At 41.6% G+C, this 27119-nt stretch overlaps 1 protein-coding gene across 2 annotated transcripts; it reads left to right on the plus strand.

The window, feature by feature from the left end:
* On the plus strand, window positions 1-27083 carry lmtk2 (lemur tyrosine kinase 2). 2 transcript variants are annotated; one of them, XM_070980202.1, is made up of 14 exons: window positions 1-535; window positions 7581-7714; window positions 7909-8062; window positions 8554-8630; window positions 8942-9060; window positions 9370-9457; window positions 14596-14726; window positions 17602-17686; window positions 18913-19034; window positions 19839-19988; window positions 20137-23209; window positions 23300-23432; window positions 23520-23774; window positions 24840-27083. In XM_070980202.1, exons 1-14 carry the CDS (start codon window positions 433-435, stop codon window positions 24866-24868), a joined length of 4653 nt encoding a protein of 1550 aa, XP_070836303.1. In that variant the 5' UTR covers window positions 1-432; the 3' UTR covers window positions 24869-27083. The 2 variants fall into 2 exon arrangements, with proteins under 2 accessions (XP_070836303.1, XP_070836304.1); XM_070980203.1 differs by having other exon boundaries at window positions 305-535; window positions 23520-23778; window positions 24844-24960.
* Window positions 27084-27119: the final 36 nt, after the last annotated feature.

The following is a 27119-nucleotide window of genomic DNA, read 5'->3' on the forward strand; positions in this document are numbered from 1 at the left end:
ATTCCGTGATGTGACGTTGTACAGGAACATGGCGCTTTGGTATAGAGGTGTTTCATGATAGTCAGGGGTATTGATTTATTTACTTTAGCTATGTTCAGATAAATAACATTGAGCTACATCCACCAAATATGATAGCCCGTGAAAGGTGATCGCTCGTTTTGCCTCTATGGACGACGGAACACTATATTTCGCAGGGGTGTTTGCTGTCGTCAGCTGAAACTGTTAGCATTGACATGCTAGCTGAAGCTAGTTAGCTGGCTAACAGTAAGTCGCTAACGTTAAACAGACAGAAAATATGCTTGTTTATGTAGCCTACACTGACGTTGAACGGATTATCAATGATTAAAACACTTATTTTAGTACCAAATCCGCCATTTACTGATTAGGACGACGATTCCAACTAGCTAACATTTTGTTAGCTAAGCTAGGAGGATGAAGAGCCGCCATGGATATGTTTTGTTGCTGGCCAGTGGGATTTTTCTGTCGGCGTTCTGTCTGTCTGAAGGTGCCCCTCTACTGTATTCTCATAAATCAGGTGAGACAGCTGACTGCAAACAGATACACAGCTAAGCTATTGTTTGTTCACTCACTACAGTTCTTGTCTATCTAGCTGCTTAGCTAGCAGATGTTCTGTTTGCTAATATTCGATGGGGTAGCTGTTGCTAATCAGCAGCTAAAAGCTAACAACACAACAAACTGACTGCATTTCGTGCTAACCAGTGAAGTGTGTTATCAGTGTATGGACACTTGTACTAATGAACTAGTATTTGTTTGAGTTTGCAGAATAGCAACTCTACTTTCTGTCTATATGGCCTGAATTTTTTTTTTTTAAGTGCTTATAATGGAAAATAACAGCATGTCATTGTCACGACACAGCTAATTAATAGCAAACTGGTAACGTTACACATAGACATTGCGATCCTCTACCAGAACTCAGAAAACACTTATTAACCTTGTGTGGTTTTACTGTGATTGATATTTAACACAAATAAAGCAGTCTCCAGGTAGCGGTGACGTGACGAGTTAATATAGTAGAGCCTGTTTTAACTGCAGGTGCAGAGATGTTTAACCTTTCAGTGGGCTGGTCCAGTCATTGACATTTAACCGAGTTTATGGGACAATGGAATAGATGCTGGCCTACCAGCATGGAAACACTGATTCTTGTGAACTTTGACTAGCCTCTTTGATGTTGATTGTAGTAGCCTGGCACTTTTCCGTCATCACAGGTTTTGTCACGGGTGTGATCATTTCATTATTTCTGGATAAATGGAAATGTTTTTATGGAAGAAAACAGTTTGCCATATTGTTATATTCCAATGTGATTTTCCTTTTTAAAATCCACTTAAGAGACTCTTGCTCTGGACAGAATTACAGAAAGAGGACAAAATTGATGATGAAAACAGTTCTATTCCAGCTGTTTTACCCGGTATACTCATGTGAGATAACTGTTTTGTAGTCGATAGTGGATCAACAGTTCTGAAGATCATTAATCATTGAAGTCATTTATCAAGAAAAAACATTTGTTGGTTACCCCATCTCAAAGATGAGTATTTGTATGTTTTCCTTCATTTCAACAAACTTTAAATTGAATCCTTTTTAAGTATTTTGACTGTTCTCCAAAATAAAAATAAATCAGGAATTTTGATCCAAAAACAGTACAAACAGTAAAACAATAAATGTCAAGTCTAGTAGATGAATCACTTACAACAACAATCATCATTTGTTACAGTCCTAATGTTCTGGATGCTGTACATCCACTTGGAGACAAGGGGATGGTTTCAGTGTTTTCACACTTTTTGTAGCCTCTCAGAGTGAGAAACACAGGGCGCTTTCACATCTGCAATGTCTGGTCTGGACCTTCTGACTTTTCGGTTTGATTCAACCCAAAATTACAGGTCTGAGACCTCCCCCAGACCACCGCCCGGACCAAACAGCCAAGCCTTTTTCCAATGAATAGAGGTGGTCTTGGTCCTTGGTCAGCTGTAATCATGGTTCAGTTTGTTTCTAGTGTGAAGGTTTTTTTCTGGATGCTTTGGACTTTTGGACCAATTACTGGAAATTTTGGCGGGCTATTGTCAGATCCAGAAAAAGGAAAAGCAAAGTAACAAAACAAAAAGAGCTGTGGTAGCACATGGGGAGAGGAGGAGAGCAGATATTTATTTTATTTGTTCTGTTGACAGTATAAAGACTCATTTGGGAAAAAAAATAAATAAAAAATCTGACACCCTTCAGTTATCTTTTTTCTGTGTGTGAGTGAGTGAGAGGGTGAGCGGATGAGCGGGTGAGTGTGAGAGTAATCAAATTGAAATGGCAACATGCCAACATCAGCTGCATACCTGTCTAAAAAATGGGTCAATTGTAAATTTAGGGAGAGGCAGCTCATGTTGGTGATGACGACAGGACGTAGATATATCCTGAATTGTTCTCGAGTAATTGCAATGTGAAAGCAAAACTAACTGGATCAAATTTAAACAGTGTAACAAAAACACAAACCTTGGTTCAGACCTTAGTTTGGATTTTCAGGTGTGAAAAGGCCCTAAGTCATAATCACTGCTCTTGGTACAATGTAACCTGCTTCCCTTTGAGAAATGAATGGATATATGTGCATGTGCTGCAGGGAGGGTCGGTAATATATAACTGTAACACATTCCAAGCTTATCAGCACCAGTCAATGATTAGCAACAGTGATATTTGCTTAATTATCATACAGCGTACAGCAAAGTGGTGTTGCAATATGAGCATGCTTTTTATGCCTTTATTACATAGCAACCTGTACTTTGCCCCACTTCCACAGGCTTTATTTAACAGTGGATACAAATGTAGTATAATAATTATAGTTGATTGTTAGAAGTTCTGAATTAGGTCATTGATTGGCAAGTCAGTAGCAAAGCTGGTCTTTAAGTGACATGCATTCTGTTACACACATCAAACATGGGTAAAGATAGTTGGGAGGCTTTAGAAGTTGTAAATGTTGTAACAGCCTGGTGACAGAGCCATGACCAGCTGTAAGGCAAGGTGGACATTGACCTTAACCTTGCTCAGTGATTCAGTAACTACCATGCCAGGATGTAGGAGATGCCGCTTTTAAAAACCAGCCTATCCTTAATGTTGTTGTTCTTTATACCGCCCCAATTCAGTTGCTTGCTTAATTTATCTATCTTTTACACCATACCTTTTTTGTAAGAAAAAGACAACGTTTTGCATTGTGAGAGTATGTTACAAAAGAAAGTGTGTACAGATGTTGACCAGATTATTATTTTTATTATTGGAACCATTGCAGATTTCTAATTGGAATTGACAAAACACAAAGTTGCAAATATGGGTCCTGACAAATGCTGTCATAAGTACTGGCTGCTCCAGATCCCTGGGCTCTTCATTTGATCGATGAGGCTTAGTGCTAGCAGACAGACAAATCTTAGCTGTACCCAAACATGTCAGCCAGACAATGCCATCCTTCATCCTGCACGTAACAGAAAGCACAGACATCCACTGTTGTGCACACTGGTGGGTGAAATCTGCAAAAATGGGTCAGCTCCCCCTCTGCGTGAATGCCTACTGAAATATGCAGTGGAACCGAAATAAGACCTGGCAGCTCCCTGCCGTATTGGTCCCAAAAACCAGTTGAGTCATTTGGTGGTGCCTGCCAAGTCATAATATGAACCCATGACTCAGATAAGGCCTAACAGAGGAGAACTGATCCCATGTAGTGCTGCCGTGACCCAGCTCCTGTTTTTTCTATCTGACTGTTGCTGTAGCCTGTCCGGGAGTCCTGAACTGCCTGGAACCCTGTCGCTCTGCTGAAAGAGACTGGACGTGTTTGTATCAAAAAAACTGCCTGCAATTACAGCCAAATGTTTTTCACAGGATTGTTGTGAAGTTAGACTTTGGCTTTGTTAAAGCTGATTAGAATTCTCTCTGAATGACTGCTCCTGTCAATGACAGATACTAACTTTGTAAGCTCTGATTACAGATGGAGGAAGTGTTTTGTGAAAAGTACAATCACGTGACATATTTTGGATCTGACTTGGATGGGGCTATTAAGTTTTGGTTTACCATGAGCTCATTTGTGGTCTCATGGAAATTCCTGCCAGTCTAGAGTTATGAAACTTACATGTTTCATATCAGGTTGGTCTTGCATTACATGGCTGAGGTGAAGACCTCAGGGGGTTTCCAGGTCTCAGCATGAGGCTGTGGTGGTACCTCTTCTTACTTCTTAATTTGTTGTAGTGTGACCTGTCTGGAGACATGTCGAGTGCTGACTCACAATCACAATCTTAAATCACTGAAAGGATTATGTAGTCTGTTTTTTTTTATTAATGCAAGTTGCCCAGATTCAGTCTCCTCAGTTCTTCTCCTGTTTCTTCCACTGACAACTGTACCTCAAAGGAAATGTGTATAACCTTCAGTAGCTTATGTAAGACTTTGCATGGCATGTCACCTGCCGCCCCAATGCCATCAATAGATAGCAAGATAGGAAACGGTTTAATGTAACACTTGTAAGTACACATCTGTATTTAGAGCTATCCACTGGACCTGTGTCCTGACGATGGAGCCAATTAATCTTTAATTGCACTCTGAGAGGCTGTGCTGTGTGGATACAAAGGTGCTCCATCTGACCAGACCTGACATGTAGTATCACCGCTCAGCTTGTTGTCACATATTCTTACCTCGGGTTCATCTTCCAGAGAATATTTTATTTTTAATTTGGGGCAAGGCAAGACTTGATGCCAGATTCATTTATTCAGTTCTACACAAGACCTTTGGTACTTCGGCTAAGGTTTGCTCTGTCACTCTTAATAATGCTGTGGTCAGTGTTTTAGGCCATGCCCATGTGGATAAATCTAAATGCATTGTTTACATGTAAAGACTACATACATGCACACACCAGTTTTTTTCAGCATCTACCACAGTAAAATGCCAAAATGGTAGAAAAATACCTAAATCTGTTCTTCTTTCCTCTCTTTCTGTTTACCAACAACAGCATTATTCATTACAGCCATCATTGACGTTCATTCGCCTTCGTATTTCATTTGACGTCTGCATGCATAGAAAGTAGTTTTATCAAAAAGGGTAACTCAGGATAATGATAATTCCTGTGCTGCTGCAGTAAGCATTGATCATTTCATTTCACAGTGTTATGCTTGTGAAAACCTCACATAAATGCAGATTAGAGATGACACCTGTATTTTGGGATTGCCTATACGAAGAGATATGGAGGCAACACAAATTAGATTTTTTCAATTTTTTTTTTCTTAAATTGGATGACTAGTTTCCAAGCAAACATGCTATAATTATTTGGAAAAGCTTACACCTTAACGTGGGACCATTTTCAGATAGATTCATCTAGATAAACACACATTATACACTGAAAAAAAAATGTCAAAACGCAGAGGAAAGATATGTTTTCTTATTTAGGCTTAGTGTAAACATACTGGCCTCGGTTTGGTTTCTCATTTATCCCAGATGGCTCAGACCTTTTGTGTTTCAGTCATATTCAGAGTCTGTTTTTTTTCCTTCTTCGTGTGCTAATGTGAAAACATGGGACAAGTAGAAGTAGCTTTGTAGTCTGGATGTATTCAGGACCCGCTTTCATCTGTCAGGAATTTGTAGTTCAGCAGAAGGAGACTCAGTAGGTGTTGATGCTCCCTCTAGCAGACAGGATGTACCTGACAAGCTGTGACCAGTGGGAGACAGAATAAACACAGGAGGGAGAACAGGGAGGAGAGTCTCATACAAATTCTCACTTGTGTTTCAGCACACACACACGCACATAATGCCATATCGAGATGTTGTGGGCTGAGATTATGTTTACAGTGTGATGCGACATAGTGAAATTAGCTTGACATAGAAGTGACTGCCTTGTTGTCACTGTTCACTCACTTTCAGCAACTGTGACCATTGCTCATACCTTTCAGATGAGCCACTTAGAAATGAACAGTGACATTTGGGACATGCAAAGACAAGGTGGACATGTGGTGAAACACAGAAACTGGCATCTTTGAAGTACATAGTCCATACATGTGACTATCTTTGTGAGCTTCCAGTCCAGGGAGAACATACGATCGATTCTGCCCTGAAATTAATTTGATATATCGCTGACTTATTTAAAATCTGCTTTGCATATGGTTTTACAGCCTACAACTGCCCACTTTTATTTCCTGTAGTAGCACATTGTCTATGTTTATTATCTGCACACAGTTCAGAGGCTGGAATGCATTGGGCCTCCAACAGTTAATGTGCTTTGCGTGTGAAGCAGTCTCCACAACAAAGATGTTGGTTGCACTAAATTGGAAATCGGTTGCACTAAAATGGAAAGTTTCAGCTGTGTGTGTGTGTGTGTGTGTGTGTGTGTGTGTGTGTGTGTGTGTCTGCGTGTTTGTCTTTGTGTTGGTCAGCATCCGTGTCGTGAGAGAGCAGCAGCAGCTGAGCAGCACAGTGGGAGGGGTTGCAAGGCTGCCGTCAGCCTTGACACTCGAAGTGCTGGGCCAGCGGCATCCTCACCGGCACAGACCCACACCTGCTGTCACCGCTGCTGCACCATCAGCTGCTTATCAGGCAGCGATGGCCCCCCCACAGCTGTCTCCTTGAATGGCTGATTAGGGATAGAGTTTGGTTGATCTGGTCTAAGGAGTCACAACTATTGTCACGTGATGTTTGCAGAAATTGTAAACCTTAAAAGAAGAATCACTGTTTTGAATCTGTACACTATCAAAATTATTGTGTCTTGCACAGTGTTACAGCTTGACCTTTTTCCCTCTGCAGAGGAGTTGCTGGTGAAACAGAGCAGGGAGCTCAAAAAGTTTTGTTGTAAGAGCAGTTTATTTTTGCTGTCAAGGTTTTATTGTGGGTGGATTTAGAAGAAGAGCCAGTACACCCCTGGTGTGCCGTATTACTGTCAAACACATTTATGTTTATGCTCGTGACAAGGCTGTCAGGTGCCTTCTTTCATTCTCCTCCAAATGAATTTTGAAGCACGGCTCTAAATGATTCAGCATAGTTTTTGTTTCTGTTCTTATGCCTCTGCACCGGTGACAGCTGTGGCCAAATGCATTACGTTTACAGATTGTCTGTCTGTGTGTCCCTCAGTCCCATTCTCGTGAACGCGATATCTCAGAGCGCCTTGAGGGAATTTCTTCAAATTTGGCACAAATGTTGGCCTGGACTTGAAGATGAACTAATTTTGGTGTCACTGTGCCCACATGTTTTGGCCATAACTCAAGAATTCACACACTAATTATGACACAATTTCACACAAGTGTCTCACAGGATAAAATGATGAAGTGATGACATTGTATATTTAAAAGGTCAAAGGTGAACTTTGCGGACCAAAACCAAAAAGATCCTGAATTGGTGACACTAATCTTGGGTGTCCACTTTGAAGCTGTAGTGATTGTATAGATCTTCTGTGCTGCTGGGTTGAAGATGTGTGTGAAGCTTTACAGCTTGTGGCTTCTTTGCAGCAACATCCATATTTGAGTCATTGTAGTCCTTCACATACTTCACTACATGTATTATATGAGTCTGGACCGACATGGATGTAATGCAACTAGACTGGTTGGTAATTCTTGTTCTCTTTTCAGGTGGAAGCACAGGCGACACGTTGTCTGTGTCTGTCTGCCTGTCCCTGGTGGTGTCGCTGACGGCGCTTGTGGCCTTGGTGGTGTTGCTAGTGAACTGTGTGACCTGCTGCAAGGAGAGGGAGATCAACTTCAAGGTGAGAGTCCCGGCAGGCAGGTAGCCAGACAGAGACAGCTCTACCTGCTCCCATGCGGGCCACACCTAATGAGTACAGAGTGGGGATGGATTGTAGTGGACAGCTTCTGTGAATTTAGGGTCTGTTGTGAAAGATGTGCAATGTAGTATCATTGCAACCCTGTTTTTATCCATTCCTGGTTTTTGTCGATGTAGGAGTTTGAGGACCACTTTGACGATGAGATTGACTTCACTCCACCGGCAGAGGACACACCCTCTATGCAGTCCCCAGCTGAGGTGTACACCCTCGCTGTGTCCCCTGTGGCCCTGCCTGGTCCCCCACATCTCCAACCCCCTGCCCGCATCACAGGTCAGACGCTCAAAGCCAAATAAATGTATAGGCGCATAGACATATAAATGACACATTGATAATGGTTCTGAATGACTGGATTTTGTTTTTTTTCTGTTGTCTGAGGGACCATTTTCTTCTGTCTTTGAATTGTTAATATCTGTTTTCAGAATCCAACAATGAAAAGTCTAAATATACAGACCTTTTAATCTTAAATAAGTAAGGAAATAAATTGGAGATTGATGTGTTTTTTTGTGACATGCTGTAACTGGGACATTGTCACTCCAAAAGAAAAACACATCTGATTGGGATCTTAAGCACCACCTGATATCTTTCTGTTGTCAAGTCTCTGTAAAACAAATTTTCAGCACAGAGGTTGTAGTGATTTCAATTAGTCAGAAGTTTGGATGAACCTTATTAAAATCACTTATGAGAAACCTCAGGTGAGACTAATTAATGAGTTAATTAATTAGTACACTCTTAATTAACATTATTATTGGTTGGTTTCACAGAGGCATCCAACGGCTTCCAGGTAGCACGTCACAGCTTGAGTTACATCCAAGAGATCGGCAATGGCTGGTTTGGCCAGGTAAGATCTACTTCAAAGTAATGTTTGGTTGAATATGTTTATTCTGTGCGACCTTTAACGAGAGTGCTGAGGACTGCTCTGAATCTGTTACAACTGAAGGTTTATGCACATACTCTGTTTCCCTGTTGTACTGCTTATTCTGCATCTGTTCTTAAGGTGGATAAGTAAATACACATGTTCTTCAAATAAATCTGTTGCTTTTTTCAGCAGTTCCCTTGACCTCTTTAAACATGTCACATATTGAGGCAAAGTGCTGTATGGCCTGTTTCTCTGTGTCTTGTCAAGTCTGAAGTGTTGTCATATATTAACAGGTCATTCTGAGTGAAATCTACACAGATCCAGGTGGAGCCAGAGTGGTGGTGAAGGAGCTGAAAGCTAATTCAAGTGCCAAGGAGCAGAATGATTTCCTACAGCAAGGGGATCCATACAGGTAAACCCCACCAAAACCCCCTTGACTTTTTCATTCAGTTTTAAATCAGGTGACATATAATTGAAATATTTAATATTTGATTGATTAATGATTGTACTTTGTGTGTGGAAGGATATGCATACAGTGCATATGGACAAAAATAGCGATATGACATCACAGGAATGCCAGCAGCACCCTCTGCCTTTCCTCTCACACACTGCATTAGACTTAATCTTCTCTCAGATATTATTTTTAGGTATTATTTTAAATCTTCTTGCAGTCCTATTTAACATCAGTATCAACAGACATCGTGTTATTTTTTCTATACAGAGTGCTGCAGCACCCAAACATTCTCCAGTGCCTGGGACAGTGCGTTGAGGCGATTCCCTTCTTACTCGTCTTTGAGTACTGTGAAATGGTGAGTGGCTACCTGCTCTACTAAATGTTATTTATAAGCACAAAGTACACCATTGACCTCCTTTTCAGTTTCCAAGAAGTTGTTGATCATTGAAGAAACTTGAATTATAGCCAATAAGATTATGTCATAATCATGGGAATGAAAGTGGTGAACTCTAAATCTGCAATCTTGTGCTATTAATATGCTGTCTTTGTCTATTGGTGTGGAGGAATTGAGAGATGGTCTATTTACTATGTCTTACTTCTTCATTTAGAAGGCTTCAGTAATTGAGAAATCTGAGAATTAGCTCCTATTAGTCTGTTAAGCTCACCAATTCACAGGGTGAGACCCTTTAAATGCTGTCCAGCACACATGCATAGCTGACCCGCCCTATTGACCATCTGGACTGAAAACCTACTGTCTCAATCCCAAATTAGCCCTTCTGTTCATCTTCACATATTGAAGTGACTCAGACCCCATCATGGCAGCTGATTTATTCCCTGTTTCTCTATCTATCCTGGGTGGGCCAGGCCCTGACTGCTGGGAGCTCCTGCTCCTCTGCTCCCCTCCCCCTGCTGAAGTTGCATAGCTAGTCTAAGCCTGGGACTTCTCACATTCCCACCTCACCCAGTAAAGCAACAGGCTCCATTTACGCTCCTCTGGTGTCACCTCCACCAGTTGCTGTGTTTGTGCATTTTTATAGGTTGCACCTTGTGCATGTTGGAGACGGTTGAGTTCAGGCTAAAGTAAACTAAGCTGTTCCTAAAGAAAACCTTTGGGGTGCCCAGTGACGAATTCAAGAAGCTGAAAATGTTACCCTAAAAATATACACTACCTTGGTGTGTGTTTGATTTAGTAACCATGAAAATGGACGCTGCACATTTTAATGCAGTCCAACCTGTAATACTTACTAGCTCTCCTTCGGAGAGATGTTGATTCAGCAGGCTGTTTGTTTGTTGTAGTAATAACATACTAAAAAGTATTTCCAATTCTGTTTCCACATGTTCATACAAGTGGGAGCAAAAGTATAAGAAAACCTTAAAATGTAATCCATCAAAGTACAGCCTTAAAACACACCTTATAATTGAGTCAGCATTCATTCAAGTTAAGTAGTCCCTGCATGCCACTTCTGTGTGTCTGTTGATTGTCTGTTGATCTGTTGTTGTATTGGTTGACTCCCAGTTAGGCTCCATAATTGTGCTGAAGCTAGTAATTATTTTCATTATTCTTTGAAGCTGCTGTAAGGAGGATTTTTATAATGATGAGTGACAATGTGAACATGGTTGCACATGGTGATGAACCTACAGGGAATTATCTTCTGAATCTGCAGTTCCCTTTGACTTTAAGGAGCTTGGTGGTCAGTTTCAGCTCATTGTTTAGTCTGGTCCCTAACAGCTCTCACAACCCTGATTCCAAAAACAATGGGACTCTGTGTAAAATTTAAAAAAAGACAGAATGTGATCATGTGCTAATCCTCTTTGACTTGTAATCAATTGAAACTCACACAAAGGCAGTATATTTAATCTTTCACCTCATCAACTTCATTGATTTTTGTATATGCTTATTCTGAATTTAATGGCAGCAACATGTTTCAAACAAGTTGGGACAGGAGCAACAAAAGACTGGGAAAGTGGTGGAACGTTCCAGAAACACCTGTTTGGAACATTCCACAGGTAAACAGGTCCATTGGTAACATGTGATAGGATCATGATTGGGTACACATCATTGTACAAAGGATGTTACTACATGGACTCAGGAACACATCATAAAACCATTGTTGGTAAAGATAGCTAATTTACGTTTTACACAGCATCCCAGCTTTTTAGGGATCAGGGTTGTATATCATCATTTTTAGTAGCAACAAAAGAGACATATTTCTCTCAAGAGTTGGTAGATACCAACCATACCAATGAGACTTGTTTTTGCCTGGTGGCCAGAGGCACAACTCCAAATGAATGAAATGTTGGCCTGTAACTGCTGCATGTTTGAATAAATAACTGTTTGCTAACGAGGGCACCATATCAACTGACAAGGTGATGATATATCAATGTTGTGGTTACAAGTTGTTTCTGCTGCCCCCAAGAGGCCAAAAATGTTAGTTATTAAAAATAAAATATTATTAATTATTGACTGATCATTTACTCTGTGACTGATCAAACATGACAATTTCCCATCGTAAGTGATGTTTTAGGATTAGTCTGACCAACAGACAGAAACTACAGCTTCATAAATAACCACAGAGTTGAATTAAAATACTTCTTTGACAGTATCAACAATCACTTAGTGTTTGCTCTTTACTCTTCACCTCAGCACGAGTCTACTGCTCAATCAGATGACCCTTGTCCCATTTGGGCAGCGATAGTTCTTGTGCGTGTCTGTCTCAGAGCGAATCAGACTCCAGGTGTGTTTGGGTGCCCAAGAGGGCCATGGGTCCACCCACTTACTGCTTGATGCCATAAATGAGCTGGCACAAGCTGAGCCATAAAGTTTGACTTCACAGTTGTTTTAGAGGGAAACATCACATTCGTCTGCTGGATTAAAATCTGTTCATGTTAATGTATTGGTTGCTTGTGTGCAAACGTGCCATCTGCAGTGTGGTTTTCATTTCCACTCCTTGGATGTTGAGCCACATTTTATTTCCTTGCAAGAAAAGGGAAATGTATTTCTGCTGCTTAGGTGACACAAATGATTTGAGTGACTCCACCCCCACCTTCCTTTCCTTTTTCTCTGACCTGGTAATGTGTCCAACAGGGTCCAGTTTGACTCAGGTTGCCAGACATTGCATAACTCTGTTGGTCCAGGGTATTGTCAGCTGCCCAGGCCTGGCCGGTGTCCTGGCATTGTGGTTTTTCCCAGCCAGCTCTCATAATGACTCTGACAGGAGATGGAAATGAGTCAAGGTGAATGACTTATCACAAGTGTGTGTGAGTCATTAGGGAATATAGGATGATGAAGACCCGGTCCTGTTTGTTGAAGGTGATAATGTGTGAGGGTAGCACAACTGAGTGATGTCTGTGCTTGTTATCCTTTGCTTATCACTTTATCTCAAGTGGACTCTTGCTTTACACAATACATGTTTCCTTTCGTTCAGTATATACAGGTGAAGTTCCCGTTGCGCTACTCAAAACTTCAAAATAACACTTGTTTCACGTTGAAAAAAGGGTTTTGAACCTGCTTTCATGTTGAATTTCAAGTGAAAGACAACTTGTCAGTGGCCTCTTACTACTTCAGGCCATGTCAATCATCCCCTTGATGCTGAAACATGATATATAACACTGCAGCTGCGCAGTGGACACGCTGAATCCCAAAAAGCCAATGTACTGTGACGTTCACTGTGACAGCCTGGTGATTGATGGCGGTTTTTCCGTCCCGTATCACTTGTGCCGGGTAACCCTGACTCAAAACATTTTAGACATCAAAATACATCAAGCAACTGGTGCAGGGGCCACAGAATGTCACATACCATAGTGTGAGTGACAGCTTCTAATGCATGGATCTCCTGCCTGGTGCCTGGCCAGGACGTTAGTCAGACCCTTCTCCAGTTCAGGGTCTCAAACATGAGCCAGCTGACTTTTGGCTTTCGAAAGTCGTTGATCTCCTTCATTTATTATGGTCGTTAAAGCGGCAATCCTCACGGTGTCGTGAGAGTGCTCTCTGTGCTACTGTCATGGCATTAATTAAGTTATACTTTACTGACCATGCTCTTCCCATAGGCGCTTTGAGCATTGTAATTCACCTTGTGGATGAAGTTGTCCTTATGTGCTTGGTGTTGTTTTTGACTTCTGTGGACTTATTGACTCTATTGATGGTAACTCAGTCTTTAAGTCAGCATTTATTTAACGGATACTGGTGCCTATGAAAAGACATTTTGAGGAATCATTGCAACTTAATCCTTTTTCACATTACTCTCAATTGCCCATTTGCTCTGTTTATCTTACAAGTAAATAAGCTAACAGTATTCAGATTATAGCCTGCTACTAGTGCCCACGAGGACCATGAAGGGCTAGCACTTGAAATAGCTTAATGGTTTTTTGGTTGTTTTTTTTGTTTGTTTGTTTTTAAACATAACTCAATCATGTGGTGGCTGAGCCACTCATCAATCTGTGCTGCACTGGGGACTTGGTACGCTCTTGTTTTTTCCCTGGTCAGACACAAGGCCTAATTGTTTTGGCCTCTCGCAGTTAATGTTGTTTCATTAACAGCACTGGATTCTCCCCCTGAAACCCAGAGCTAATCACCTGCTGCACAGCCTTCACAAATAAAGACAGCCAGAGAAGGTATCACTTACCATACATTCAATATAGATCTTCTCTGAAGACTGCTTCTCAGAGCTCTGTGCGTGTGTGTGTGCGTGCGTGCGCGTGTGTGTATTTGAAGTGAACCATGTTGCTTACGTAAGACAACTGGTCTAAGCTGCTTGTGGAGCGATAGCTCAGGGAAAAGTAAACCCTTTTGTAAACACGCAGACACACAAACACAAACTTGCACGCTCAGTAACTGCATGTGACTTGACATTTTTAACAAAAGCGCCTCATATATAATGTGACTCTGTTGTGTGTGTGTGCGCACACAGTATGTTCATAGTCGCTCAATCCTCAGGGGTTGTTCTAATCAGGAATCTCCTTCACTTAACTCTGTGGTGATCTCAAAAGCACATGTAACTATAGAGGCCCTTTACATTCACATTGTACATACTAATTCCAAAAATGTCCACTATCTCAGGTTGTAGCGAAGCCTTATCCTGCTTCCCTCACGGGACGCCTTGTTCTTGTCTCCCCTCCACTCGTGAGCGAAAAACCCAACTGGACACAAGCACAGTTCATTTCATCTGACCTGAGCTGGACTCTTTTATTTATAAATCTCTGTGACACAGCGTAGAGGTCCATTAAGCAGCGTTACCCTTATTTGGTTGTCTCGCACATCAGCAGTGAGAAGTGCTGAGGAGACAAGAACAGGAGAGTCTACTGCCCCCATGTGGCGGTCTCTGCACAATGCATTTATCTAGAACCACTTATTAAATTCTTCCTATTGCTGTAACACAAAGATGATTCTTCTAAAATTCTTGGATGTTTATGTTTGATACAGATGAGCTAATACAGCTGTGTGTGTTTGTCTGTCTGGATATTTGTGTGTGTGTGTGCGTGTGTGTTTGTTTGCAGGGAGATTTGCGGGGCTATCTGTCTCAGCAGGATTGGATGTTCAGAAACGCTGAGTTGCTGCAGCTGCAGAGGATGGCCTGTGAAATCGCCGCTGGTGTCACACACCTTCACAAACACAACTTCCTGCACAGGTAGCACTTCAGAATTGCAACACTAAAGCAATCTCAGAGGTTTTAGACCCACTAAGCTAAGCATTGTTTCTCATAGCACTTCATCTGTCAAAGACGATAGCTACTGTTTAGAGTAACGCTCTCTCTGTCATTGACAGCTGGACACAAAAAACATTGTGATCACGTATTTAATTACAACCTGAGCCAACATTTCATGTTTTTCTGTGTCAGTTTAATTTATTAGATTAGTTATTCTTATTAAAAAATAGTTCTCTTTTAACTCTTAATTGTGTGCAACATGGTATATAATTAATATATAGTAATTGTACTCAGTATGTAATATCACTTGGTATCATATAGCCACAAACATCCTAAAATACCATTGTAAAGACGTAGGTCATCTGTTAGATTTACTTTAGTGCTAACTGTTTAGTCAGTCTCAGGAGTACCAGTGTTCTCCAAAAAAGGTGTGTACAGCAAAGAGGCTGCGTTTCATTTTCTTTTTTACCCTCAGCGAGCACTGGATGTCTGACTGCTAGCAGCCAGTAGGGCACAGGGGGTGTTGGGAACGTGTGGCTCGGGGGTAACATACGATGCTCAGCTCATCAGCTCTATTTTGCATGCTCAGAATAAGCTCAGAGAGTTCCAATTACACAGCTCCCATGCATTGCCACAGTGTCAGCTGTCCGCTGCCAGAGGGATATGATGATTCTGCTCTTTGCATGTAAAAGGATAGCCCCATATTGAGCCTTGTGTTTTAATCCTTGTTACAACTTAAAGGGATTCTACAAGTTTCCCTCCTTGTGGGCAAATTTAATATACAATTGTAAAAATATCTTTGTGGCATTTTTGTTCTAAAGCCATAAATTTTAGAAAAGTTGACACAAAATGAATGACTCAGACTGCAGCCGCGTGCTGGCAAAACTGAATGCATGTTGACGGTGCAGTGCACAGACACAAAACCCTCTGGGCTGCGTTGGCTGATATCCAGAGCTGAGAGTGGTGCAGCAAAAGAGCAAAACACATACTGCACTGTCTGCGTGCACAAATATAATCTCATTGAGAAAGTGTGGATCAAGTTTCTTTTCAGCGATTGCTCAATGTATCTTTTCAGTAGCCAAGTTTGCTCGTCTCTCAAATTTTAGATTGTCAATCGATATGAGCCTTGTGTGTGAGCAGCCACTGTGTTGTAAAACTCTCGATATACTACCAAGAATGTTTTTGTAACTTAAGCTTTTTAACAGTTTCCAAAAGTTTATATCTAGCTCATGTGTAGTCAGATCCTAGTTCTCAAACACAATTAGGAAAACATTAATTCAGCCCGAGTCCAGTTTCTACGTGTTTGAAGGGGTTGAGATCACGTCATAGCTTCAGTGAACATTTGGTGTCCGTATTGTCCTGAGAAATAAAGCCTCTTCAACAAGGAAAGAAAAGATGGGATGCCTCCGGAGTGCGGACTGATACTTCTTTCTTGCCAACATGTAGTTGATCCTGCGGAGGCAACCAACAATTGTTGAAGCACCACCACTCCCGCTCTATTTCCATCACTGTGTTTGATACGAGGTTTTATTCATAGTTGCGTAACTTGTTATTTTGGCTGTCCAAATGTCAACTGACTTTCTTTCAGTCTTCAAAATTTCTGTTGTTTGGCCCATGCTATTAAAAGCTATTCAGGAAGCCTCTTAGCCATTAAATCATATTTATATTCATCATATTAATTAGTCAGTGAGTAATATATACTCAAACACTAAAACTGTTCACTGCACTTTAGGAGCATGTTTTAATATTTTGATAAAAAAGTATAGTGTAATTACAGTATGTCCTACCAAAGACTGTGAGAAGAAGTTATCCAGATATATTTCAAATTCCTGTTTTAAAGAAAACATATCCAGTACTGTGACATCAATTACTGTCACTAATGTTCACGAAATTATATTTTGGTTTTAAAAGATAGTGATTATCAATAGTTCTTGGTAGAGGACATAATATTTTGCGCCCCTGAGTTATTTTATTTTCCTTTTGATCACAGATAAAATCAATAAAATGGTTGAGGAAAAGGCACGAGACTGCACTGGTGTCTGATACATTGGAGCAATCATTGGCACGCTGTGTATAGGCCATGTAGGGTTAAGAGGCTGCATCTACACGGCTGTGTTACTGTATGTTGTGTCCTCAGTCAACAGCAGAGGAAGGGGGACAGGAGAGTTTAAAATAAATCTTCATTTATCTTACAGGGGTTTCAGTGGGTCTGACAGTATCCAGGCCACGCTCATGCTAGAACACTGGTGTCAGCAGTGTTTGTTGTTAGGCTGGAACCTGCACTGGCAAACCATATGGGTGCTTAATGTGCAGAGAGAGCCACGGAGCTTCTTACGCCCTCTCCTGGCAGCCCCGCAAAACGTTTGCAGAGTCCGTGTTTGCCTTTAGAAACTATATCCTGCGGTTGTATGTCTGCTGCGAGTCAGGAATAGCCCCTGTATGAGTCTTGTTGCAAGGTGAAGACCAGTGGCCAATGACAGAGGAAGAATTTCCTATAGTTGCCAAAGTAATTTGTGATCCTTGCCAGACTCCCTTGCCCTTTATTCTTGTGAGGTAATCTTAGCCTTTAAGGTTAAGAGCAGATGTGGATTCCTTGTTGATCTTTATCAGATTGATTTTGTTGTGACTTCATCCTGGTCTTTGCTTTAACTTTGCTTTATAGACACAAATGACAACACACAGGCTAATTGAAATTGATCAACTGGGGCAAGAACAAGCATCAGCTTAATATTTTCATCCCAGTGATGACCACAAACTTGCCTGCAAGCTTCATAGTCAGTGAATGATTTGATCATTGTGAATTTGTATCTGATCATCCCTGTGTGTCGTTCTGATGTCGTTCTCTGTGCTTTCACAGTGATTTGGCTCTGAGGAACTGCTACCTGACTGCAGATCTGACAGTCAAAGTAGGAGACTATGGAATTGGACCCTACAGATACAAAGTAAGCATAAACCTCGGTTTCAGATATTTTCTGCATAGAGACTTTGTTAATTTCATCAGCACTGTTTTGAATTGCTTTCTCTTATCAACACCAAGAGCTGGTTACACAAAGATGCTGTACATTAGGCTGGTTTAAGACCGGTCGTAGTTTGAATGTAAAACAAGACATGATTCAGTCAAAAAATTTCAGACACTAATAAATAATTATAAAATTTTATTTGAAATTGCTGGTCTGACACAGATTACCAATGGTAATCCAGTAAGTCTCACTGTGTCTGTTTTTATGTGGTCTTGACTGGTGCTAGTCACCTCGTGCTATAAAGTACATTCAGCTCGACTGCATCTTGAGTCCCACTGAGGTTAGCTGTGCCATCTGGGGTCTTTGTGGTGCTAGAGGGAAATGCACTGTTGTAATAGTTAAAATATTATGATTAAAATATGATTTAAAAAGTCAAGCAGTTTAGAAGGGAAAGATTTTTTAGAGACCACAGTAGCACCTTGTAATTCATAGTTCTTCTACTGAAGTCACCGTAAACCGTGGCCTGTTAGATGTCCTTGTAAGTGTTAAATTCTTCCGCAAGTCGCATGTAAATGAGAGTTTAGTAATTTGAAGGAGGTTGACCTTTTTTTGCTTGTTTGAAAGAGCCTTCATTTACTAAATTCAACAAAAGATCCCCTCTTAGCATGGCCAAGAACTACTCCACTTTGTGGAGCTGATGAACTTAAGTTACCTTTCTGACGTCTGGCTATTTGAGCTGAAGTCAAAGTCTATCTTTGTGCAACCAGCTCCAGACGACCTGATAGAAAATAAACCGTCTTTATCGTGGGCTGTGCAGGTGTTTGCCTTTTGATCAGCTGTATATTTCACTGAAGAATTAAGATCATCTTTGCTTGTAAATTGACACCCTGCAGATGTCCTCAGGCAGTTCTGTCTCCTGGATTCTTTAAATACTGCTGATCCGTCAGTTTGGCTGTCTGAATTTAATACTCATAAGATAAGGTCACCCACTGATTCTATTTCTGTAAAGAATGAGAGAGGCAAAGTGAGAGCGTGCTGCCTCAGTGAGAGCTGATAAACAACCAAATTCCTTATATTGTAGAGTGCCTTTTAATGATATGGTGTTTGCACAATTATTTACGATGTTTTCTAGAAAGTTATGGTTTGTTAAAGTATCAAACACCATGTGTGACTGGATTATTTTTTATTTTTTCACAATGTGACTATAGGAGGATTACATCATCACAGAGGATGATGTGTTCGCACCACTTCGCTGGTTGGCTCCTGAGTTGGTGGGCGAGCGTCATGGGGGCGTGATTACTGTGGAGCAGACCAAGCCCAGCAATGTGTGGTAGGTACCAGATTGTAGCGCCTCACTGACACTAGAGGACATTTTTACAAACCTATAACTCATAATGACAGTGAGTGAACCTGAATCTGGTCCAGAAATACTGTAAAATGACACTCCTGGGAGAGAGGCAAAGATTTATACTGCCTTATTGCATATTGTAATAAGTGAAGTATGAAAGATATTTTAGCTGGAGTCCTGTCCTTTAATCAAAATATACATAGGATTTATAGTAAGAATGAGACAAAGTATGACAGAAAATAAAAAAATCTGCAGTACACCCCTGGCTCATTGCTGAGAAAACCAGCCATCTCTGCTAATAGAGATTGCAAATCCCAAACAATCTGGATCATTTCCACAAGAAGGGGAAAAGACACTGACACTGCACCAGCAAAGCATCTCTCCACACTGTACAGTCTTTTCAGCCCCTCCCTGACTTTACGACTCATTTCCCAAATGCTTTCAAGTCGTAAATTGCATAGTTACATAAGGTTGTTGTAGCTACAAGAGCCAGATTTGCCCTTGAACAAAAACATGTTGAGATTCAAAATGTTTCGCATGTAAAGAGCAACTTGCTTATCATAAGTGTTTAAATTTGGCTATTGCTGTCGTAACTGTTTTATGAATTATGTAATGTACTTAAGTAACAGTACTATTCGTGGTTGTGGATATTCATAGCGGTTCACCCAATGAAGTTTTATGGTTTTGGGTCAAGAGGTGAAGGTCACTTGTTGAACTTGGGGTGCACAAGATAACCTTTGTTCTGCAGTAAAGTCCAACAGCTATTTTATCCTCAATTGTCTGTAGGGCTTTGGGGGTCACATTATGGGAGCTCTTTGAGAATGCTGCACAGCCATACCCACATCTGTCGGACCGGGAGGTTCTCAATCATGTGATAAAGGATCAACAAGTCAAACTCTTTAAACCACAGCTGGAGCTTCCTTATTCTGACAGATGGTGAGTCTTTGGAACAAATTACAGTACATACCAACAGTACTGTACAACCAAAAATATGTTTGTCGTATTACATGAATCAGGTGTTAAGTGATTGAAGTTATCTGACTATTAAAATTGCCTGAAAAAGAGATTTTCTCTGTAACTGCAGGTACGAGGTCCTGCAGTTCTGCTGGCTGTCTCCAGACAAGCGAGCCACAGCAGAGGAAGTGCACCGTTTGCTCATCTACCTACGCATGCAAGGCCAGAAGGACATAGAAGAAGATTTTGAACAACGCTGGGATGCTCTCAAGCCTAACCCTTCCACACGGCAGACCACTGTTAGCCACTCTTCGTTCCCAATCTTGGAACAGTTCGCTGATGATGCCCTGCGACAAGAGATCGATGAAGTTCTTACAGTTACTGAAACAAGCAAAGGTCTCAGCTTTGAATATGTTTGGGAGGCAGCCAAGCATGACCACTACGACGGCAGCCATGTGCGTTCAAGCATGGACACAACATTGAACTATCACAGCATGTTCTTTCCTGTTTCCAGTGAAGACATCCAGGCCCATTTCCCTGATCCTGTAGCGAGAGCAGCGGGTAAAGAAAGTGATAACACTCCAGGAATTCCTGGGATTGTACCAGTGTTTGATGCACAAAAGCCATCTAATGGAAATGAATATTACATACAACTAGAAGAACAAGGGGAAAGCACTGCCGGGGAAGATGGGAACAGAGGGCAAGACATGGACTTCACTTCAGGCCAGCAAGACTTTGTTGTTCTCCAAGATGTCCGGTTGGATGAGTCGAGTACTGATGCTGAGTTTTTCCATCAAAGTATTGACTCCAAGGACTCCTATTTACCAGATAGCCACATCTGGTCATCTCTTGAAAATGACAGTCCTTACCACACCAATATTTTCACTGAAGGCGGGTCCAAGCATGAGGACTCTCCTTCCTGGAGAACAAGTTTTATGGAGCTTCCAGAGCGCAATGGGAACCCTTTTCATGAAGGCGCACCTTTAGATGTCCAAGAGGTGGACACAGATAAAAGCTATGGGGATTCTTTTTTAGGGGATTGTTCAGAAGCCCCTCACCGGGCAGATTCTGTGGAAGTGGAGGGAGAGGACACAGATGTGAAGAGGCTTCTGAACACTGAAAAACTAGCTGAGAACTTCATGTTTCTCAAAGAGCAGAACCTGATGAAAGGCGGATCTAGTTTCTCAAGTCCACAGGAGAACTTTCTTTTACCCGGCGTAGCCCATGAACCAGAAGACACATTCAAAATGCGTTCTTGGGACAACCTTGAGACTTTAGGCAGCTTAACCACAGTGGACACTTATTTAAAACCTGCAGCAAGTAGCACATCCTCAAGACAGGAACTTTTAGACTCTCCAAATGCTAGTTTGGGGGAGTTAAGTCAGTCTCTGGTAGAAAAGGAGACACTGGTGCCTTTCATTACAGTGGTCACAGAAGATGACACAAGCAACCAGCTGCCACTTAGAAATAGTTCTTCCACCGAAGACCTTGGTCTGCTGCAATCCTCAGACAGAGGTATAGACTCTGGTTTTGATTCTACCTCAGAGAGGTTTGAGATTATCATCAGTCAAACTGATGGACACACCCCTGCTTTCTCTGAAAGTGCCACTACAGACTTATCGTGCACAGATGCCAAAATTCCCAGCCTTGAAGATGACCTTGGAACCTCAAAGGATAGTGTTCAGCCTGTAGAAGGTAAAATGCCTGAAAACCTGCAAGTCCAAGCACTGTCGTCAGACAACGGACACGGTGAAGACCTAACGAGTAACGATCTGTTGAGTGATTTAATTGAGGATGCAGATATAGAACTGGAAACCACTCTGTCTGACCATGAGGAATCCTTTATGGACACCAATGGGCCTCCTCATGTTAGATCTTCTCTGTTAGTCTCTGGGCCATCTTTGGACCAGATCAGCCAGGACAGTTTACTGGAAGACAGTATGTCCACCACTCTACCAACCGTAGATCATTCAGCTGAGACACCAGACTCTTTAGACTCTCTGGACATCCACAGGCTAGGTGAACAAGGAGAAGAGCTAAGTGCGCAAATAGCCCAACACAAACTCCAGCCTCCATACAAAATATCAGACAGCGGATATGAGACGGAGAACCTGGAGTCTCCTGAGTGGAACTCTCAGCCTAATGTCAAAGACCACTCCCCTGTTAAAAATGGCTTGAGTGTTGCCAAAGAAGAGGAAGAGACAGAAGAGCCCACAGCTGTGACAAATCTGGTTCCACCAGAAATCGTCATCTCTGAGGCAGAGGGTGTGCTGGATGCCCAGAGCGAGGATCCCAGTGAGGGCCAGCAACCAGAAGACGTAGCCCCTGCTGAGGAGCCGCTCATGGGCAGTAATTACAGGGACTCTGCCTATTTCTCAGACAATGAATCAGAGCCTGAGAAGAAGTCTGAAGAAACATTTGCGGGAGGCTCTGGTGAAGTCACGTGGCTGAGGAACTCTGCAGACGCAGTCAGCGGGGCTGCTGGTGGTCCGGCGCTGGAAGTTCATATGGAGAGAGATGTAGATTCTTTATTTTCTCAGTCACAGTCTACTTTAGCTGCTGAAGCTCAGGCCGATGGAGACACACCTTATCCTCATGTTTCAGGCATTTTACCAGAGGAAGATGTCACAGAGAAATGTGAGATGGAGGCAACAGAGTCCAACAGTCACGGTGAGGATGGACACAAACTGGAGGCACTGAAGGACGTCACATCTCCTGATCAGCCACAACCGTTGGTGGACCTAGAAACCTCAACTCCACTTCCTTCTTCTGTCCCTTCAAAGCCATCACCAGAGAGCGCAGGTCATGCAAAACTAACCCGGACGTATGCGAGTGATGGTCATAAAATAAAAGAGCCAGACATGGAGGGGCGTTACCTGGGCAGGCGGGATGGCTCGGCTTTAGATGGACAGGAGGACGGCGTAGATGCAGACGAGGAGGACGAGAACAGCGATGACTCTGACGATGACATCCGAGCATACCAGCTGCACAGCTCCAGCTCAGAGAGTGAAGATGACGCCGTGCATACAGTGCCACTTATTGTCTCAGATGACAGCAGTGCAAAGAACCTGAAGAGCTTGTTGAAACCCACCACCCTGAACATCCAGGCATCATCCTCCCCGTTTCCTGTGAGGAGCAATGCAGATAGCGCCAGAAGAGCTGTGTCTTTCTTCGACGATGTCACCGTCTACCTGTTTGACCAGGTAAAGAACGGGCTGTTTTGTCGTAGGTGTAACTAGTAAGCTACCTCTGTGGAGCCAGTCTTTAACAGAATTCAACTTCTTCTGATTTAGGAGACCCCCACCAAGGAACTGGGTGACCACTCCTCAGGCTCAAACAGCCAGGCACCAGAGTTCAGCAGCCCGGGCCCCACTGCCAGCTACCTGAACCGGTTCACCAACTCTGAAAGCTCCACAGATGAAGAAGGTAACACCAAAACCCACATCGTGTATGCAGCTGTTGAACGTCATCTTTGCCATTACATGTCCTGACCCATTCATTAAATCCCTACAGGTGGTGGTTTTGAGTGGGACGATGACTTCTCCTCCCCAACGCCTGCCTTCCTGCCCAAGACGGACAAAGACCCCATATCGAAGGCCGTGTCCTCATCTGCAGCATCTCGCTTTTCGTCTCCGCCTCCCGCAGTGGGGCGCGTGCTGGAGCCCAGCTGGACCAGCTCCTCAAACTACTCCCGTTTCTCCATCTCACCGGCCAGCATCGCCAGCTTCTCCCTCACGCATCTCACCGACTCTGACATCGAACAAGGAGGCAAGTCGAGCATGCACTCATACAAAGGAGTAGTTTGACTTACTTTTCAATAGAATATATGTCAAAAATAGTGCTGTCAATCGATTAAAATATTTAAGCGCGATTAATCACATAAATGTCATAGTTAACTCGCGATTAATCGCAAATTAATCACACATTTTTAACTATTCTAAATGTCCCATTAATTATCATTTTAATACTGTTATCACCATGGAAAAGTGGATAGGCTTGCTTTGTGCAAATGTTTTTTACGGAAAACAATGTGTAGTGTTATATTTCACACTAACATTCTCACTTTGAGCAGTCATTCACATTTGAATGAATCAAATCTCACACATTTTAACACTGTCAATAAACAGATGACAAAAAAATAAATACTTGGTTCCAAAAAAGCCCCTTCAACAACCCTTTCTATAGGGATCAAAACAGGGTGATACGAAATAAAGTTACAAAGTGTACATCACTGTAAACTAGGAAGAATGAACATTACTTGGCTATGGCAGCAGTAAGCTTGTTTTTAGTTGCGGTATCCATATGCTCTGTCCAAACTTTGGTCTTGTCAGTCGACCCATCTGGCACCTTTTTGAAACTAAACTTTCCATTCAGAATCTTGTTTGCATCCATTTCGGCGTTTCGTGCTTGACGTCCGCCTACACTTTCACAGCTAGCGAGCAGGCGAGACCAAAACATGCGTGGGGCGTGCCCATTGTTTTGTTTCCGGTTTACAATCGGATCCTGTAGTTTTTGTCACGTTACTAGCAGTGGCCACAGCTTATAAAAAACTACAAGTTCACTAGGTCACAAAGACCGTTAATCGCGCGATAAAAAAAAATGACGCCATGAAAATTGATTTGCGTTAACGCCTTAATAACGCAATATTTTTGACAGCACTAGTCAAAAAGGATTAGCAAATGATCAGATTCTCTTTTATGTTTTACACAGCGTCCCAATTTTTTAAAAAAAAAATTTAATGCACTTGCAGTATTTTGAAATAATGATGTTTGAGTAATATTCATCAATCAGTTGAACATGTCTAAACTTGTCATTCCTTTTTGTTCACCTCAGGAAGCAGTGAAGATGGAGAAAAGGACTAGTGTGATAAATGAAGGGACCATTCATCATCACACTATCGAACAATGAACCTATACTCGCACTTTTCGGGCATGGAGAACTGCTGAATTAGGACAGATGACGCGGTTTGTGGGGCAAACCATGGATGCTTCTCTCAGGCAGAACTGTTCTTTTCCTACACGGAGATGGCCGTGAGAACAATGGCTGCAAACTGACTTTCAGCAAATAAGACAGACAAGGTTTGAGCCACTTCACCTCTCCAGCTACGTCAGTGTGTGTGATTTCAGTTCAGTGCAATTCCATTTGGGAAGAAAAAAAAAAAAGTTTCTAAATGTTTGCTTTAAGAGACTCATCAAGCACATTCCAGGTGTTTGGCTGCTTCTTTTTGTTGTGTGTCGAAGTGCACTCCTTTTCCAGGACTTTTGCATCACCAAAAAAAAAAGAAAAGAAAAGAAAAAAAAGAACTGTTTAGGTTCTGAATTCAACACACTGGGCTGGCAAACTTATCACTACAGCCAAATAGGAATAAGCTCTTTGATTTCAGTAGACCTAAAACTGAAAATCCAAGCTTTTTTTCTCTAACATTATTTCATTTCTCTTTAATGTTGTGCGATTATTTCAGTGGTTGCCTTTTTTTTTTTTTTTGGAAGAGTGATTTTTTTTTTTCGTAACCTCTTGTTGGGTGTTCATCAGAGTCTCCTGATTGGAGAGAAACTGTGTGTGGTATCCTTCTGTAGCAGCATTTGAAGAAGAAGGGTTGAAATTTAGGAAGTGCCATCCTTACAATGGGTGATTGGCTACCTTAACTGAAAATCCCGCATCAGGGAGGTGACACACTGAGTTCCTGTATTTATGTTTGAAAGGAACAATTACAGTGAGTAGTTTCATATTTTTGAGACATCTCAGTAAGAATGGTTGGTGTTATTAGACGAGGATTGTCGTATGAATCCTTACAGCATTTTGTAATGCTTTGTTTTATGCTCTGAAAATGTGCAGGAAGTTGCTCGGATGGTTTTGTCCCAATTACTCGTCACTGGGTTTTATCACAGTGCCCGTGGCGCTGTAAAAAAAAAGACCCCAGCTGCTCTCCTGCGTTTACTATCACTACAAAATTTAAAATCACACGTTCAGTGAGATTGTGTAAAAAGCGGGAGAAAATTTTATTTTTAAATGTCAGAATGAAGAAGTGTAATGAGCTGTTTGTAAACAAATGTGCAATGAGTTCTGTTGATTAGTTGAAATTTGCTCATAGGAAGACCTGGCGAACGCGGCGGCATTTCTTCGGTGCAGGGACTTGAAGCTTCACTACTAGAACAAAAAGAAAAAACACCGCTGCTTTTATCAACTACAGTGTCCTGGACAAAGTTGTCTGCCTTTTTTTTTTAAACTTTGTGTCAATTAACCGTTCTGATGGCATTTTCCTCCTTACGGACCCCTCGTCCAATTGCAATTTTGAACATTTCACTATTGTATCTTATCATTTGCAGGCCATACATCGTCTCTGTGGCTGTACACGGCTGGTTGGGGATGTGCGTGTGTCATGATCAGTTTCTGTATAAAGCATAATGCAAACAGTTATGGAGCAAGATGTGCTCTCTTTCCACCCCGAGGTTTCAATGTACAGCTATAAAAACACTGTTCTTTGAAGCTGTTGGTTATACAGTTACTGTATGGTTCTTTCTTTTTAATGACACCTGAAGGGGTTGTCACAGATGACATGAACAGCTATACTTCACCTGTAGTAGATAATGTCAATCTCCCCCGCCCCGTACAGAAGACACTGTACAGTATCTTAGACAATGTTAACCTCTGTTAAAAACCAGCAGCCTGTGCTTCAGTTAAACTTGAACATTTATTTAAGGAAATCTTGTTTTATTTGACTACAGTATACATTTGCTTAATCTTGCACATTTGAGAAATGTAACTTAATGTTGAACTGTACTGATGTATGTAAATGTTAATTTTTTTTTCTGTCTGTAAATGGGAAATGATGTAACTGAGTTATAGGTATGAGGTTTCATTTTGTAACTTAAAGCTGAGTTGATCAGAGGAACATATCACAGTCGTCGGCTAAAAGCAGTTAAATTAAGACACAAACGCAGATGTGAAATCATTCTGTCCTTTAAACTTGTAGATTTTAAAAATATTTTTACTTCATATTTATCATGCTTAGTGTAATTGAATGAAATGTTTATAATTACACTGTTTAATATGAAAATAAATGCAAATGAACTTCTAGTTTCTGTGTGGTTGCTGCGCATACAGCCCTGATTC

The sequence above is a fragment of the Chaetodon trifascialis genome, chromosome 15, assembly GCF_039877785.1.
Source record: "Chaetodon trifascialis isolate fChaTrf1 chromosome 15, fChaTrf1.hap1, whole genome shotgun sequence".
NCBI lineage: Eukaryota > Metazoa > Chordata > Actinopteri > Chaetodontiformes > Chaetodontidae > Chaetodon > Chaetodon trifascialis.